This window comes from Salvelinus fontinalis, chromosome 21 (genome assembly GCF_029448725.1).
Source record: "Salvelinus fontinalis isolate EN_2023a chromosome 21, ASM2944872v1, whole genome shotgun sequence".
NCBI lineage: Eukaryota > Metazoa > Chordata > Actinopteri > Salmoniformes > Salmonidae > Salvelinus > Salvelinus fontinalis.
In genome coordinates this window covers 51,088,351-51,107,100 of record NC_074685.1, presented here as the reverse complement: position 1 = coordinate 51,107,100, position 18,750 = coordinate 51,088,351, and the positions used below count along the sequence as shown (strand labels likewise).

General features: G+C 41.5%; 1 protein-coding gene across 1 annotated transcript; it reads right to left on the bottom strand.

Annotated features, from left to right (window-relative positions):
- Positions 1 to 428: 428 nt before the first annotated feature.
- On the bottom strand, positions 429 to 13,198 carry psmd5 (proteasome 26S subunit, non-ATPase 5). The gene is made up of 10 exons (XM_055875639.1): positions 12,986 to 13,198; positions 11,679 to 11,823; positions 5,015 to 5,128; positions 4,800 to 4,928; positions 4,306 to 4,415; positions 4,022 to 4,164; positions 3,644 to 3,835; positions 3,423 to 3,532; positions 2,655 to 2,795; positions 429 to 2,317 (listed from the first exon to the last, which is right to left on the bottom strand). The coding sequence occupies exons 1-10, from the start codon at positions 13,156 to 13,158 to the stop codon at positions 2,060 to 2,062; spliced, it is 1,515 nt and encodes a 504-aa protein (XP_055731614.1). The 5' UTR covers positions 13,159 to 13,198; the 3' UTR covers positions 429 to 2,059.
- Between the last annotated feature and the right edge of the window lie 5,552 nt (positions 13,199 to 18,750).

Below are 18,750 nucleotides of genomic sequence, written 5' to 3'. Positions count from 1 at the left end.
CGGGTGGCTGGTCTCAGACAATCCCGCAGGTGAAGAAGCCAGATGTGGACGTACTGGGTTGCCGTGGTTATGCGTGGTCTGCGGTTGAGGCTGGTTGAACGTACTGCCAAATTCTCTAAAACGATGTTGGAGGTAGTTTAGAGGATAAATTAAATATCTAATTCTCTGGTGGACATTCCTGCATTCTGCGTGCCAATTACACACTCCCTCAAAACTTGAGACATCTGTGGCAACAAAACTGCACATTTTAGAGTGGCCTTTTATTGTCCCCAGCACAAGGTTCACCTGTATAATGATCATGCTGTTTAAACAGCTTCTTGATATGCCACACCTGTCAGGTGGAAAGATTATCTTGGCTTAGGAGAAATGCTCACTAACAGAGATGTAAACAAATGTGTTCACCAAATTGAGAAATTGTGCGTATGGAATATTTCTGGGATCTTTTATTTCAGCTCATGAAGCAAACACTTTACATGTTGCATTTATATTTCTGTTCAGTATAGTTGTGCTATGCATTTGTAGAGAGAAAATGATAAGTAGCGTATAGTTACTTTTTCTCCAATGCAATTTCCAACAGCTATTTAAAAGGGGTATCAGTGCGGCTTTTGACATTATCGATCATAGTCTGCTGTTGAAAAAATGTGTTATGGCTTTACACCCCCCTGCTATATTGTGGATAAAGAATTACCTGTCTAACAGAACACAGAGGGTGTTCTTTAATGGAAGCCCCTCCAACATAATTCAGGTAGAATCAGAAATTCCCCAGGGCAGCTGTCTAGGCCCCTTATATATATATTAACATGTCACTGGCTTTGAGAAAATGTGTATGTATGCGGATGAATCAACACTATACGCATCAGCTACTACAGCAACTGGAACACTTAAGAGCTGCAGTTAGTTTCAGAATCCATGGCAAGGAATAAGTTAGTCCTACATATTGGAAAAACATCATTCACTAAACCTCAACTAAATATTGTAAGACTGGAAATTGAGTAAGATGAGGTGACTAAACTGCTTGGAGTAACCCTGGACTGTAAACTGTTATGGTCAAAACATGTGGAGTTAACAGTAGCTAAGATAGGGAGAAGTCTGTCCATGGCAGCAGCTAATGGGGATCCCTAAGAAATACAAGTCACAGGCTGATTTTGAAAATTGGTCCGCGTTAGGATACACCTGAGCATCCTCCGCCGGAGGCGGCAATCGAGAGGAAATGCCTCCGTTCACCTATTAATTCACACATACATATGGTGACCACATCGGTTTCTGGGACACGGAGTTGAGAAAAGGCCTGTAGGTACACTTAGTATACAAAACATTAGGAACACCTGCTCTTTCAACGACAGACTGACCAGGTGAAAGCTATGAACCCTTATTGATAAATGATTGTTAAATACACTTCAAATCAGTGTAGATGAAAGAGTACACAGGAGGTTAAAGGATTTAAGTCTGGAGCCAGAGACATGGATTGTGTTTTTGTGCCATTCAGAGAGTAAATGGGCAAGGAAAAATGTGCCTTTGAATGGTGTATGGTAGTAGGTGTCCGGCACACCAGTTTGAGTGTCAAGAACTGCAATGCTGCTGGGTTTTTCACACTCAAAAGTTTCCCGTGTGTATCAAGAATGGCCCACCACCCAATGGAGATCCAGCCAACTTGACGACTGTGGGAAGCAATGGAGTAAACATCCCTGTGGAATACTTGACACCTTGTGGAGTCCATGCCAACGAATTGAGGTTGGTCTGAGTGCAAAATGTGTTCCTAATGTTTTGGAAAGTCTGTCTTATGCGTGTCTGTGATATAAAAATCATAAAACTATTGGATTGTCATTTTCAATATGCTTCCTCTTTAATAAGGGCAAATATTCCACTTAGAAAAAGCAACAGTAAATGCATCTCAGGCTATCACTCTAATAAAATAACAATAATTGAGTCTTGTTGGTCCTGGTCTGGTAGAAGTCTCAAGTTAAACCTACTCCCCATACAGTTCACTACTTTTGAGTAGGACCTAAGGTAGTGTACTATATTGGGAAAAGCGTGTAATTTGAAATTTTCCACATTTCTCTCAGTCCGCTCCCTCTGTGGTCACTGTTGCCACAGCGGTCACATAGTACGCTCCCTCTCGGAGGTAGGACCGCAGGCGTAAGTAGTGCTGGCTACCCAAGATGTCCGCTGCTGTGGAAGAGCTCACCAGCGCCCCCACAAGCTCAAACTTAGCATCCTTCGCTTCCTTGGTCGGACCAGTCGAACGGTCGACAATGAACTCCATGAACCCTGGTGTGCCAATCATTAACCTTTGACCCCATGGCTGGGAAGCGATGGCCTGCAACACAACAAAGACACAATTTCTGAGTTTTAGCCAGTGAGGCAATAATTGAACAAACAATTCCTATGTTTTCATGAAATCACCTCTAACTCAATGACACTTGTCTTTTACAACAGTGGGACAAAATCACAAAGGGTTCATAAAAGGTTCCACTGATATAATAAAAAACGGATGGAAGCAACCATTTTATGAGTTTGAATTCTTACATCAGATTCTATACAAAAAATATGTAGTATGGTGCTGAAACATATCCACAGTCACTTTGTTCCGTTTTTAAGAAAAAAAAAAAAAAAAGTCCAGTAATGTGTACATTAATTCCTGACCATCCACTCACAGTGAATATGCGTAGAGCTCTACAGTGGAGCTCAGGGAAGGGCTGGGTGCTGATGTTCCGGATCATCTCCATAGGCTGGTTAGACAGTAGATGGAACCAGGACTCTGTTAGAACCAGCAGGTCCTCTGTCTGCTGTTCAGCCTGGTACACGCACACAGACACAGCATTCTTTACACAAGGTCCATTATGTTGTTTTATGTATGACCTGACTCATTTCAGATAGAAATGCAACTTGTAGATCTGTCACTCATTGAAAACAAGTCGGAAAACTACACTACCGTTCAAAAGTTTGGGGTCACTTAGAAATTTTGTTTTTTAAAGAAAAGCACATTCTCTATCCATTAAAATAACATCAAATTGATCAGAAATACAGTGTAGACATGGTTAATGTTGTAAATGACTATTGTAGCTGGAAACAGCTCATTTAATGGAATTGTTTGTAAGCTTGTGTAGTCTAAAATGAATCTGATCGTATGCTATCCATTTGTTTTTTGTATGGTGTTCTTTGTATGCCATTTTTTATATTTGAGAATTAACCAATGATATTAGGCCACCCTTGGCCATGATTACAGACATCTGTGTGTCTTTTGACACTATATAAACGAGTCACCCTGCAGTGTGTGATTATACCCTGATGAAGACAGCTTGTCTGTCGAAACGTTGGACATTACATTTTTGCATCTGAGCTCCTAGAGTGTGCGGCTCTCCTTTGTTTTCAAATGTATACACACACACACACCACTGAGATACACAGAGACACAGACGGACCTGCAGAGTGATTAGGAGTGAGATGGCCTCCAGACAGCGCACTCGCAGCTCGGTGGCTCCACCGCTGGCCAGCTGGCTCATTCTCTTCAGCACAGCATGGAACTTTTCACCTGAACACACACAAACAGAAAGTGAGTAATTGTTATCTACTGCAGTTACTAAATTGTTTATGTAATAAGGAATTAATGCAGTGAAACTAAACAAACAAACAAAATTAAAACCTGTTTTCTGCAGGACTTGTTTCCCCTCCACGGTGGAGCCCAGGATCCCCAGTGTGTCCAGAGCCACTCCAGTCATAACAGGGTCTGGGTCGATGGCCATCTCAAACACCTTGTTCTGGAAAGCTGGGTAGGTCTCACACACGTGCTGGGGACTGTCCATGATGGCCAGGTTCCCAAAGAACTTCACCAGCCCTGTGTGGGAGACATCATGGTTCCATCTGGTTCAGTTGATAGAGCGTGGTGATTGCAACGCCAGGGTTGTGGGTTTGATTCCCATCGGGGCCCAGTACAAACATGTATACTGTACACTATACTCTGGAGAAGTGTCCCGCTAAATTACTAAAATGCAAATGTGAGATCAACTCACAACTTCCTCACCTGGCAGGTAGAAACTAGAGAAGGGGTCTGATTTTGCTCCAGTGATCATGTTGGATATCTTATCCATGATGCCTTGCTGTGCCAGGTACTGGCGCCCATGCTGGCTGTGGGAAAGTGTGGTCACCATCTCAATGGCTGTAGCCCTGAAACAGACAGAGGTCACTACATATCATAAAAGGGAAAAGGGAGGGGGAGAGTTTGAGTTTTCCGTCTGTGTGGCCAGTGACGGAGAGTGGGAGCAAGAGATTGTCTGTTTTATAGGGTGTGGGTTATCCATGTTTTACCTGACCAGTACGTCATCTCCTGTCAGCTCTCCCAGTAGCTGGGAAATAAAGCTGCTGTTGGCACAGTAACCCAGGGAGACAGGAGAGACAGACGATATGTCCACTATCAGCTGCAACAGGAGAGACAAGTCAATATTGAACAGTAGAATTGACATTCTCATTCAAGACATAGGGTATCCCATGATGGGTACCAGCAGCCATATTTGGTGTGCTATTTGTACCATATTTATACTAAGAAAAACACTTCTTTCCATTACTGTGCTTATTGGAATTTGCACTTTATAAAAACATGTTAAAATATTGTTACTAGAGTAGTTACTGGAATATTCAGATGTATGAGCAACTTCATGATAAGGTTACCATATGTTTTACTGATGCTTATCACTATGCTCCGCCATGCAATTCTATTTTCAAACACTCATATGTATGGGCAGGCAGATTTCCAAGAGATTAGACATATTAGGAGACAGACAAACGTGTGGCAATGGGCGTACCTCATATACTCTGTATCTGACAATATCACTTGTAGCCATCACATCCTTGAGGTCTTTCAGCAAGTCGCTCCTGAATAGAGCATCTAACCCAGCTTTGGAGTGGCTAAGTTTGGCAAGAGCTCGTATTGCCTGTGAAATTGATGAACTGATCTTGAGCAACAAGTGGTTTTGAAATGTAACATGTGGTTAGAAAAATGTATCATCTTTATGCCAACCTCTTTGGCCACTGACATCTTCTCTCCTCTGATGCAGTGGATCACTTCCCGAAGTATGTCTTGGTTGTTCTGAATTGCTGTTACTGCCTCATGGTTCAATACCATTCTACCAATCTGCGGAAAATGAAGATGTTATTGATTATGGCTGCCTGATCTCTGTATTAAAGTTATGACAGCTAGAGCTCCACCCGAGGCTCAGACAGACCCGGGGTGTATTCATTAATAGCAGAACATTTTTTAAACCTGCATATTTAGTTTAAAGAAATTCAGGTTAGCAGGCAATATTAAACTAGGGAAATTGTCACTTCTCTTGCGTTTATGGCACGCAGTCAGGGTATATGCAACAGTTTGGGCCGCTTGGCTCGTTGCGAACTAATTTGCCTGAATTTTACGTAATTATGACATTGAAGGTTGTGCAATATTTAGACTTATGGATGCCACCCGTTAGATAAAATACAGAACGGTTCCGTATTTAACTGAAAGAATAAAGTTTTGTTTTCGAAATGATAGTTCCCGGGTTTGACCATATTAATGACCTAAAGCTCGTATTTCTGTGTTATTATATTATAATTAAGTCTATGATTTGATAGAGCAGTCTGACTGAGCGGTGGTAGGCAGCAGCAGGCTCGTAAACATTCATTCAAACAGCACTTTACTGCGTTTGCCAGCAGCTCTTCGCAATGCTTCAAGCATTGCACTGTTTGACTTCAAGCATATCAACTCCCGAGATTAGGCTGGCAATACTAAAGTGCCTATTAGAACATCTAATACAAATGGTATAGAGAAAGAAAGTCTTATAATAACTACAACCTAAAACTTCTTACCTGGGAATGTTGAAGACTCATGTTAAAAGGAACCGTCTGCTTTCATGTTCTGAGCAAGGAACTTAAACGTTAGCTTTTTTACATGGCACATATTGCACTTTTACTTTCTTCTCCAACACTTTGTTTTTGCATTATTTAAACCAAATTGAACCCGTTTCATTATTTATTTGAGACTAAATTGATTTTATTGATGTATTAAGTTAAAATAAGTGTTCATTGTTCATTCAGTATTGTTGTAATTGTCATTTATTATTATATATATATATATATTTGTACATAAAAATAAAAAAAATGGCCGATTAATCGGTATCGGCCTTTTTTGGGCCTCCAATTATCGGTATCGGCTTTGAAAAATCATAATCGGTCGACCTCTAGTGTTCACAGAACGTTCAAGTTTGCGTTTGCTCGGCAGACCTGAAATGTGCTGAATGCCAATAAAACATTCATTTGAAAGAGAACATTGGGAGGGACCTACCTGAAAAGGAAGGCATTGATGTTTATGGTTAGGTACATTCGTGCAACGATTGTGCTTTTTTCGCAAATGCGCTTTTGTTAAATCATCCGTTTGGCGAAGTTGGGTGTCTTTTGTTAGGAAGAAAGTCTTCACACAGTTCGCAATGAGCCAGGCGGCCCAAACTGCTGCATATACCCTGACTCTGTTGCACAGAACGCAAGAGAAATGACACAATTTCCCTAGTTAAAAGAAAATCATGTTAACAGGCAATATTAACTAAATATGGAGGTTTAAAAATATATACTTGATGTTTAGGTACACATTGGTGCAACGACAGTGCTTTTTTCGCGAATGCGATTGATAAATCACCCATTTGGCGAAGTAGGCTATGATTCAGTGATAAATTAACAGGCACCGCATCGATTATATGCAACGCAGGACAAGCTAGATAAACTAGTAATATCATCAACCATGTGTAGTTAACTAGTGATTATGTTAAGATTGATTGTTTATAAGATACGTTTAAATGCTAGCTAAAACCTTACCTTGGCTCCTTGCTGCACTCGCATAACAGGTAGTCAGCCTGCCACGCAGTTTCCTCGTGGAGTGCAATGTAATCATCGGTGTCCAAAAATGCCGATTACCGATTGTTATGAAAACTTGAAATCGGCCCTAATTAAAATTGTCCATTCCGATTAATCGGTTGACCTCTAGTGAACACTGAGGCTGTACCCACTAAGTTAGTTTTAACAGTGTTCTTGTAGGCTACTGTGGCTATTTAAATCACAATGTAGGACTACCAGAGCAGCCTACCATCAAAATGCATCCCATAACATTTGAACATGAAAATAGCTCTTCATTCAGCCTACAGTAGCATCCAATGTGTGGTGTTCAATGTAGGCCTACATTCCCTGAGACAGAGAGAAAAAATAAACATACAGGGCTTGACATTAATAACCTGTTCATCCACATGTCCCTCAGACAAGGTGCCTGAAAATGTGTTTGATGCAAGAAACCACTTTACAAAATAAAATGCATTATTATTCCCATGCCATTATTAGAGAATCAGACAAATTATGCTTCCCTCTGCTTTTTCAAGCCTGTCAAAATACAAACACTGCCCCTTTAAGACAAAAAAGCTCTTTAACTGACTTGCTTTTCAAAGATGTCTAGAAATGTATATGTTTTGTGCTCTTGTAGATAGCAATATGGGAGTGATTGCTGACTACAAATTACATATAACTGGGCGAATAACTCACTAGCTAGCAAAGGATTTGAACAAAATGTGCACGTGGCTACATGCAGCTCTCGCTTTGATCTCAAAACAAGCTCATCTACTCACTACTGCTGATGCTGTAAACACAGTCCAGTTCAAAGTAAACGGCACAGATCCATATATGGCTATGGTCTGTTTGCATATAGGCCTACTGCAGCTCTAATTGTTTATGCCGCACCGATCTGTGTAGAGTATGGGCTGAGTAGCGCGTGTCAATGCAATAGAATCCCATTCTGATGCATTCTGCCTACAACAAAGTTTGCATCATTTGTTTTGTTTCGGTATGTTACATTGAAAGTGGCTAATACCTTGTCTGAAGGACAAGTGGATAAACAGGTTAATGTCAAGCCCTGTATGTTTTTTTTATTTAAACATGAGCAACAAGACAATGCCCCCATCTCTCCCGCTAACTGGGCTACCTTTGAACATATTTTGTTGTCCTAGTGAAGAAAATTAGCAGTGGAACACATCTGAATGCACTCATAATTCCATTCTATGAGCAAATACGATTTTCTCTGAAGTACCTTATGAAAGCCTAACACTAATATCATGTTGGCAATAGAAAAAGCATTCAAATGATGGCCACCTGACCGAGAAAGCGGTTTATAATAGACCATTTTTGGATTGCGTAAACAACCAATTGTGTGTAATATGGGACGCAGGGCTGTGTTTCAAGCAAAAACTCCCAAGTGTGCTTGCTTCAGTTCCTCAACAACTGCTAGGTGAGCAACAACAAAAAACAACTTAGTAGTTGAAGTTGTGCAATAAATTACTTAGGAACTGTGCACTTTGGAGAGGCGTGTGGCCACTTCTGCAGGCACCCGTTAGAGATCTTACCCAAACTCTTGCCATTTTTTTCTTACTCACCAGTAAGACAAAATATTCTAATTATGTTACTTAATGTATCGAGAGTATTTAAGATTTCGTACAGTAAATGTAATTTAATAAGTTTTCTCCTTCAAACGAGTGATTCCATATGAAACCAGGACAAACATTTTCACAAAATTGGAGGCATATTAGTAATTTGATTATTATTTTTTACATGTAATATCTACCAGCTTTGATTTAGCAAATTTTTAAATACGTTGAATTTCTGTGTCCTTCTGGAAGGTTTTCTGTGTCCTTCTGGAAGGTTATCCCCATCTCCACAGGAGGAACTCTAGAGCTCTGTCAGAGTGACCACCAGGTTCTTGGTCACCTCCCTGACCAAGGCCATTCTCCCCCATTTGCTAAGTTTGGCCAGGTGGCCAGCTCTAGGAAAAGCCTTGGTGGTTCTTAACTTCTTCCATTTAAGAATGACGGGGGCCACTGTGTTCTTGGGGACCTTCAATGCTGCAGAAATGTTATGGTACCCTTCCCCAGATCTGTGCTTTGACACAATCCTGTCTCGGGGATTACAGATAATGAATTAATCCTCATGTCTTGGTTTTTGCTCTAACATGCACTGTCAACTGTGGGACCTTATATAGACAGGTGTGTGCTTTTACAAATCATGTCCAATCAATTGAATTTACCACAGGTGGACTCCAATCTAGTTGTAGAAACATCAAGGATGATCAATGGAAACAGGATGCACCTGAGCTCAATTTCAATGTCTCATAACAAAGGGTCTGAATACTTATGTAAATAAATGGGTTATTTGTTTTTTACAAAACTCTCATAACCTGTTTTTGCTTTGTCATTATCGGGTATTGTGTGTAAATGAGGAAAATGTTTAATTTAATCCATTTTAGAATAAGGCTGTAATGTAACAAAATGTGGAAAAAGTCAAGGGGTCTGAATACTTTCCGAAGGCACTGTATATACACACAATTTAAAATATTACATTTCATAACACTTTTCACAACACATTAAGTGTGTTCCCTCAGGCCACTCCTCTACTATGTGTACGTGCCTGTGTCTCTCTTCAGTCCTCGCTGTTGCATAAGGTGTATTTTTATCAGTTTAAAAAAATAAATCAGATTCTATTCTACAATGCAAAATCCATGTGTACATCTGTGTATACTGTGCATTTTATAATCTATGCATGTGTCTGTGCCTACGTTTATGTTAATAGAGTTCCATGTAGTCATGGCTCTATGTAGTACTGTGCGCCTCCCATAGTCTGTTCTTGACTTGGGGATTGTGAAGAGATCTTTGGTGGAATGTCTTGTGGGGTATGCATAGTACTAGTAGTTTGAAATGAGCTGGTTCTACTGTTATTGGCAATTTTCTGGGGTTTTGTGGTGGGAAACTGAGCGGCTCGAACATAAAACATCAACCCCGTTACCCATAATTTGTTTAACAATTTAATTTTTGGAGTGAAGCTTGCATTCAATTTCCACTCCCTGTTGCAAAAAACAAGCTTGCATTCCCCCTGGAGGAAATTTATGGCTGACTTAAGAAATAGTCAACCCTGTTACTATATTTGGCACTTAAACTTCTTATGGCTGCAGGGGGCGTATTGAGTAGCCAGATATGTTCCCATTTCAAACGGCGTCGTACTCAATTCTTGCTCGTACAATATGCATATTATTATTACAATTGGATAGAAAACAATCTCTAGTTTCTAAAAAAGTTTGAATTATTTCTCTGAGTGAAACAGAAATCCTTCTGCAGCACTTTTCCTGACCAGGAAGTGAAATGTCAGAAATCTATGCTCTGTTCAACCTCATGCCTATACATGGGCGTGTTACGTAGGAGTCTACAAACACTTCCTACGCCTTCCCCTGGTTGTCAAGATGCGGTGAGAGAAGAAATTTCGTGTCTATCTTGGTCAGAGGTGGAATAAAAGGTATTTGTTTGACGTGACCGTCCATATCCTGTTTCTGGAGCGCGCGAAAGAGGACACGGATATGGCTTCTTTTTAGCTGTCATTATGATAGACGAACATCTCCGTCTTAGATTTGATTTGATACATGTCACCATATCATCGTAACGTATGTTTTTTCAATATAGTTTAATCAGATTATTGAAACTTTTTCGGGAGTTTTGCCGTGTTCCGTTTTCTAACTTTGTTGACTTTGGAGTAATCCGTGTCACTTGGCAAGTGCCCATGCTATATGAAGAGGGATATTTGCCGTTCCAGATCAAAACAACGACTATTCTGGACAAAGGACACCTTATCCAACATTCTGACGAAAGATCACCAAACGTAAGAAACATTTTATGATGCTATTTCTAATATCTGTCGTGCATGTTGACTGGTCGTGGGCGCCCAAGTGTTTCTGGCTATTGTGGCTATGCTAATATCACGCTACATTTTGTTTGCGCTGTAAAACATTTAATAAATCGGAAATATTGTCTAGAATCACAAGATGCCTGTCTTTCAATTGCTGTACACTATGTATTTTTCAGAAATGTTTTATGATGAGTAATTAGGTATTTGACATTGGTGTCTGTAAATATTATGGCTGCTTTCGGTGCAATTTCTGATTGTAGCTGAAATGTAAACTATGAATTATACCTGAAATATGCAAATTTTTCTAAAAAAACATACGCTATACAATAAATATGTTATCAGACTGTCATCTGATGAGGTTGTTTCTTGGTTAGTGGCTATTTTTATCTTTATTTGGCCGAATTTGTGATAGCTACTGATGGAGTCATAAACTGATGGAGTAAGAATATTGGTGTCTTTTGCTAACGCGATTAGCTAATAGATTTACATATTGTGTCTTCCCTGTAAAACATTTAAAAAAATCGGACATGTTGGCTTGATTCACAAGATGTGCACCTTTCATCTGGTGTCTTGGACTTGTTAATGTGTGAAAGTTAAATATATAAAAAAAATATCTTTTGAATTTCGCGCCCTGCACTTGAGCTGGATGTTGTCATAAGTGTACCGGTGTCGGGCTGCACCCCTAACAGGTTAAGACAATTATAGGCATTGTTTTTATTTAACCTCTTGGTGGGAAAGCATTTTTTTTTTATTACCAAATTACACTTCTTAAAAGGCACCGAATTGGTGGAACGACACTTCTATGGAAGTTGTAGTTTATTGTTTTGACCCAGGGCAGCGGAGACACGCCTATTTAATAACAAAACGTTACTCAGCTTTTGAGTTGCAGTGTTTGAGTCAACCGTTTCCTACGGTGCGCCATTAATGAATACATGACAGCTGTAACATACTTGTGTCAATGCCAGTATTTTGACTGTGTCATCAGGATGTTTCAGTCCGGCCTGAAGTTCCACTCTGCAGTTTTGGGCCAGGTGGACAGGGCTGAGGGCAAGCAGGATTCGACCAAGGATGTCCACACATAACTCAATTTTCTCTCTGTGAAATGAATGAGACTTCGTCATTGAAAATCTTTCATGCACGACTCATACTCACATCTCAGCTACACGAACACACTTTACATTAAAGCTAGAATCCTTAATTGAAACAAAGCCTGTGTTTTGGTAAAAAGCTGAGGGAAGGGCTTGGAGAACTGTAACCACTCACATTCACAGACAGAGCTATGGATGCAAGAATTTACCATCCATGTCATCAAAATTTGTTTTAACCTGGGCCACGTTCAGTTGCAAAATGTTCCAGATAGAAATGCATAGAATAGAGCCGACGTGATTCATTAGGCATGTTTGTTCTACATAGCATATTTCTACCTAAACGTTCCAAAATGTTGCATCCTCCTGAATGCACACTATATTTGGAGGCTATACAGTGTTTTTTTACAAAACATTGGAGTAAAACAAGCCTGTATTTTCTGGGATCTGATGGGGTAACTACGACAATTGAACTAAGCTCATGAAGCTTTTAAAAGACATTGTAATGAAACAGACAGGGAGCAGGTCTCGAACCCTCTACCTTCTAGCCCTTAGTCCAGCGCGCTATCGATTGTGCTGCAAAAGTATGTTCAAGCTGCAGAGTCGATATCCGCGCTTATAAACCCAGGTTTGTTACAATATATTATTCAAGAATCAATGGGTATATATATAAAATAACTGTTTAAGTCATAAAATGGATGTAGCAACTAGGATTGCAGTTTTAAACCATTAACGAAAACACAGCTAGCTACCTAAGAAAGGGCCGTTAGCATTCATACTCAAGTCATACCCAAGTCAGCGAGTCGAGAGACAAGACTAGTTAGCGGTTTAGGTAGGTAACGTTAGCTTATCGAACTAGCTAAGTGACATTGCATTAATGAAGGTTCTGTGTATTTTGCAAGGCGCTAGCTAAGAAAAGGCCAGCTAGTCAAGAGTAACGTTAGCATTCATACCCAAGTCAGCTAACTAGTCGCGAGACAGTGGTTAGCGGTTTAGGTATGTATCTATACTTATCTAGCTAGCTAAGTTACATTGCATGAACGTGCTGTCTATTTTGCAAGGAAGCTGTCCAAGCTAACGTTAGCTAACTAACAGTTTGAGTTTGTTGCTATGCTAAATAGATAGCTAATGTTAGTATTAAGGCTTGACTCAGCAGTGCAGCGGTTACAGACCTGTCATTTGTGTTCAAAAGAGAGAAAATCACTTCAAGCCGGAGTCCACTCACTGTATCCCTAAGGGCGCTTACAGGTATTGATAAAACGGCCGTTTTTAAAGTTTGCAGCTCTTCAATAGGTTCTTCAAGGCTTGCTATTTCAACAAACAAACTCTCAATTGAGGCTGCCATTTTGCTTTTGCAACCTTCTTCCTCTTTGGTATAATGGCGTTCGCAACAATTATGTGTGCATTCCGCCACCTACTGTACAGGTGAATAATACAAATAACCAAATAGAAAAAATGTGCAGTAAAAATAATACATCATACAGTGTATAAAAAATAAATAATAATCATACAAACTATCAATAATGAAGTTTACATTTTACTAAATCAGCCTGCTTTTCTGTTATAATCAGGTCCCTAAACACATTCAGAAAGATCATATGAGGTTGGGAAATTTTCTGGTGACAGTAGTCCGTGCAGTGCTTCTGCCGTTAAGTCTTGGAGGCCCAAAAACTTGTCGGCTGCAGATATAATGATGTCCAGCTTCGTGGACTTCTTGAACACTTGTGCTGTACAATTAATAGCTGTGGCTCTAAAGTCTACAAAATCCACTTTCTTCACAATAAATGTATCCAGATCACTTGATTGACGTATAACATTTGCAACTGGTTGCTGTGCTTACAGTGCCATATCTTCTTCAGAACTGTGGCCTCTTGCCTCTTCAACTCTCTTCACTGCCTCCAGATAGCAGATTGGCTGCACAGCCCTGATCCTTGACACAACAACCTCTTTCACCTGAACAAGGCACTCAGGGAATTCGGGAATAAGTTCCCCACCACAGTTACAAAATTTTACATTCACAGACTCCTTCATAACATATTCCTTCTGTCTGCAAACACTTGACACGTGGCCAAACTTTTTACATTTCTTTCATTACATGGGGTTTGCACGAATGCTCTTATGGCATATCTTATATATCCCAGCTTTACATAGATTGGTGTATACGCTTCATCAAACATCAATAATACAGATACACTCTTTCCAATTCTCTGTACGGGTCAAGCCACGTGCATTAACTACTCCTGTATATTTTTCCCTAAGATATTTATTATCAATGTCCAACGGGACGCCATATTTAACACCTTTTACTAGTGCCATGCTCCGAAAATCTAAGCTGTCTACTTCATGCGTCCATAATTTCGTGAGCCACAATTCACGCTCATTTTGCTTTTTGGATACACATATCATCAACATACCACTCCAAGTTACTTTGACTGCGCCCACTTTTCCCAACGCCTTCTTCGCCATCCTTGTGACTTCAAAAGGTTTTCCCAAATAAACATCCTTATCCAAAAAACGTACTGCGCAGGCTGTACACTTCATCAGTCCCTGATTCACAATTTGACAAGCACTTGCTAATACCTCAAATTTCCCGACGGCATCCCCTTTGTGTGGCCGTAATGCACCCTAAAGAAATCCATGCCTTTTGCAGCCAGCAAGAGCGACACGGCAGTAGGCTATAAGCACAAATGTTCCATTAGCAGGAAAACACTATTATCAAAAGCCACCGCAAATGTGATTTACTAAAAATATTTTAAAAATCACCTTTATTTAAACTGCGACCTGGCCAAGAAAAGCAAAGCAGTGCGACAAAAAACAAGACAGAGTTACACATAGGATAAACAAAAGTACAGTCAATAACACAGTATAAAAATCTATATACAGTGTGTGCAAATGGAGTAAGGAGGCAAGGAAATAAATAGGCCATAGTAGCGAAGTAATTACAATTTAGCAGATTAACAAAAAATGATAGATGTGCAGAAAATTATGTGCAAGTAAAAATACTGGTGTGCAAAAGAGCAAAAAAAAAGAGTAAATAAAAACAATATGGGGATGAGGTAGGTAGTTGGATGGGCTATTTACAATGGGCTTTGTAGAGCTGCAGCGATCGGTAAGCTGCTCAGATAGCTGATGCTTTTAAAGTTAGTGAGGGAGATATGTCACCAACTTCTGCGATTTTTGCAATTCGTTCCAGTCATTGGCAGGAGAGAACTGGAAGAAAAGGTGGCCAAAGGAGGTGTTGGCTTTGGGGATGACCAGTGAGATATAACTGCTGGAGCGTGTGCTACGGGTGGGTGTTGCTATGGTGACCAGTGAGCTGAGATAAGGCGGAGCTTTACCTAGAAAATACTTATAGATGACCTGGAGCCAGTGGGTTTGGCGACGAATATGAAGCGAGGGCCAGCCGACGAGAGCATACAGGTCGCAGTGGTGGGTGGTATATGGGGCTTTGGTGACAAAATGGATGGCAATGTGATAGACTACATCCAGTTTGATGAGTAGAGTGTTGGAGGCTATTTTGTAAATGACATCGCCGAAGTCGAGAATCGGTAGGATAGTCAGTTTTACGAGGGTATGTTTGGCAGCGTGAGTGAAGGTGGCTTTGTTGCGAAATAGGAAGCCGATAACAGATTTAATTTTGGATTGGAGATGCTTAATGTGAGTCTGGAAGGAGAGTTTACAGTCTAGCCAGACCCCTAGGTATTTTTAATTGTCCACATATTCTAAGTCAGAACCGTCCAGAGTAGTGATGCTAGTCGGGTGGGCGGGTGTGGGCATCGATTGGTTGAAGAGTATGCATTTAGTTTTACTTGCATTTAAGAGCAGTTGGAGGCCACGGAAGGAGTGTTGTATGGCATTGAAGCTCGTTTGGAGGTGAGTTAATTAACACAGTGTCCAAAGAAGGGCCAGATATATACCGAATGGTGTCGTCTGCATAGAGGTGGATCAAGGAATCACCCGCAGCAAGAGCGACATCGCTGATATATACATAGAAAAGAGTCGGCCTGAGAATTGAACCCTGTGGTACCCCCATAGAGACTGCCAGAGGTCCGGACAACAGGCCCTCCGATTTGACACACTGAACTCTATCTGAGAAGTAGTTGGTGAACCAGGCGAGGCAGTCATTTGAGAAACCAAGGCTGTTGTGTCTGCCGATACGAATGTGGTGACAGGTTGATGAAGACAGCTGTACACTACTGTCTTTTATTGAGGGCGGTTATGATATCATTTAGTACCTTGAGCGTGGCTGAGGTGCACATGTGACCAGCTCGGAAACTGGATTGCACAACGAGAAGGTACGGTGGGATTCGAAATGGTTAGTGATCTATTTGTTAACTTGGCTTTCGAAGACCTTAGAAAGGCAGGGTAGGATAGATAAAGGTCTGTAACAGTTTGGGTCTAGAGTGTCTCCACCTTTGAAGAGGCTGATGACCGCGGCAGCTTTCCAATCTTTAGGAATCTCAGACGATACGAAAGAGAGGTTGAACAGACTGGTAATAGGGCTTGCAACAATGGCGGCAGATAATTTTAGAGAGAGAGGGTCCAGATTGTCTAGCCCAGCTGATTTGTATGGGTCCAGGTTTTGCAGCTCTTTCAGAACATAATCTATCTGGATTTGCTTGAAGGAGAAGCTGGGGAGGCTTGGGCAAGTAGCTGCGGGGTGTGTGAGCTGTTGGCCCGGGGGTTGGGGTAGCCAGGAGGAAAGCTAGAGAAATGCTTATTGAAATTCTGGATTCTCGTGGATTTATCAGTGGTGACAGTGTTTCCTAGCCTCAGTGCAGTGGGCAGCTGGGAGGAAGTGCTCTTATTCTCCATGGACGTTACAGTGTCCCAAAACCTTTTGGAGTTAGAGCTACAGGATGCAAATTTCTGTTTGAAAAAGCTAGCCTTTGCTTTCCTAACTGACTGGTTCCTGACTGGTTCCTGACTGGTTCCTGATTGGTTCCTGACTTCCCTGAAAAGTTGCATATCGCGGGGACTATTCAATGCTAGTGCAGTACGCCACAGAATGTTTTTTGTGCTGGTCGAGGGCAGTCAGGTCTGGAGTGAACCAAGGACTATATCTGTTCTTAGTTCTACATTTTTTGAAATGAAAGGGGCATGCTTATTTATGATGGTGAGGGGATTACTTTTAAAGAACAACCAGGCATCCTCTACTGACGGGATGAGGTCAATATCCTTCCAGGGTACCCATGCCAGGTCGGTTAGAAAGGCCTGCTCGCAGAAGTGTTTTAAGGAGCATTTGACAGTGATGAGGGGTGGTCGTTTGACCGCGGACCAATAACGGATGCAGGAAATGAGGCAGTGATTGCTGAGATCCTGACTGAAAACAGCAGAGGTGTATTTGAGGAAGAGGAAGAGGAACACCTATGTGAGAATGCTGTTCATCGACTACAGCTCAGAATTTAACACCATAGTACCCTCTGAACTCGTCATCAAGCTCGAGACCCTGGGTCTCGACCCCGCCCTGTGCAACTGAGTACTGGACTTCCTGACGGGCCGCCCCCAGGTGATGAGGGTTGGTAACAACATATCCACCCCGCTGATCCTCAACACTGGGGCCCCACAAGGGTGCGTTCTGAGCCCTCTCCTGTACTCCCTGTTCACCCACGACTGCGTGGCCATGCACGCCTCCAACTCAATCATCAAGTTTGCGGACGACACTACAGTGGTAGGCTTGATTACCAACAACGACGAGACGGCCTACAGGGAGGAGGCGAGGGCCCTCGGAGTGTGGTGTCAGGAAAATAACCTCACACTCAACGTCAACAAAACAAAGGAGATGACTGTGGACTTCAGGAAACAGCAGAGGGAGCACCCCCCTATCCACATCGACGGGACAGTAGTGGAGAGGGTAGTAAGTTTTAAGTTCCTCGGTGTACACATCACGGACAAACTGAATTGGTCCACCCACACAGACAGCGTTGTGAAGAAGGCGCAGCAGCGCCTCTTCAACCTCAGGAGGCTGAAGAAATTTGGCTTGTGACCAAAAGCACTCACAAACTTCTACAGATGCACAATCGAGAGCATCCTGTTGGGCTGTATCACCGCCTGGTATGGCAACTGCTCTGCCCACAACCGTAAGGCTCTCCAGAGGGTAGTGAGGTCTGCACAACGCATCACTGGGGGCAAACTACCTGCCCTCCAGGACACCTACACCACCCGATGTCACAGGAAGGCCATAAAGATCATCAAGGACAACAACCACCCGAGCCACTGCCTGTTCACCCCGCTATCATCCAGAAGGCGAGGTCAGTACAGGTGCATCAAAGCAGGGACCGAGAGACTGAAAAACAGCTTCTATCTCAAGGCCATCAGACTGTTAAACAGCCACCACTAACATCGAGTGGCTGCTGCCAACATACTGACTCAACTCCAGCTCACTTTAATAATGGAATTGATGAAAATGTATCAAAAATGTATCACTAGCCACTTTAAACTATGCACTTTTATGTTTACATACCCTACATTGCTCATCTCATATGTATATACTGTACTCGATACCATCTACTGCATCTTGCCTATGCCGTTCTGTACCATCACTCATTCATATATCTTTATGTACATATTCTTTATCCCTTTACACTTGTGTGTATAAGGTAGTAGTTGTGGAATTGTTAGGTTAGATTACTCGTTGGTTATTACTGCATTGTCGGAACTAGAAGCACAAGCATTTCGCTACACTCGCATTAACATCTGCTAACCATGTGTATGTGACAAATAACATTTGATTTGATTTGCATTATGCATGTAATGCTTTTATTATAAAGGTGCATTCTTATGATGAAAATAGTTTCCCCCAAACTTGAAACTCACGCACTGCTTGTGTATGCCAGTTAGGCTCTACACCTCTTGTAAAGCGAATTAATGTGCCTAATTTGAAGAAGTTATTTGGCCACTTTAGTTGTGTCAAGCCCTGACCTTAGAGATCCTTTTA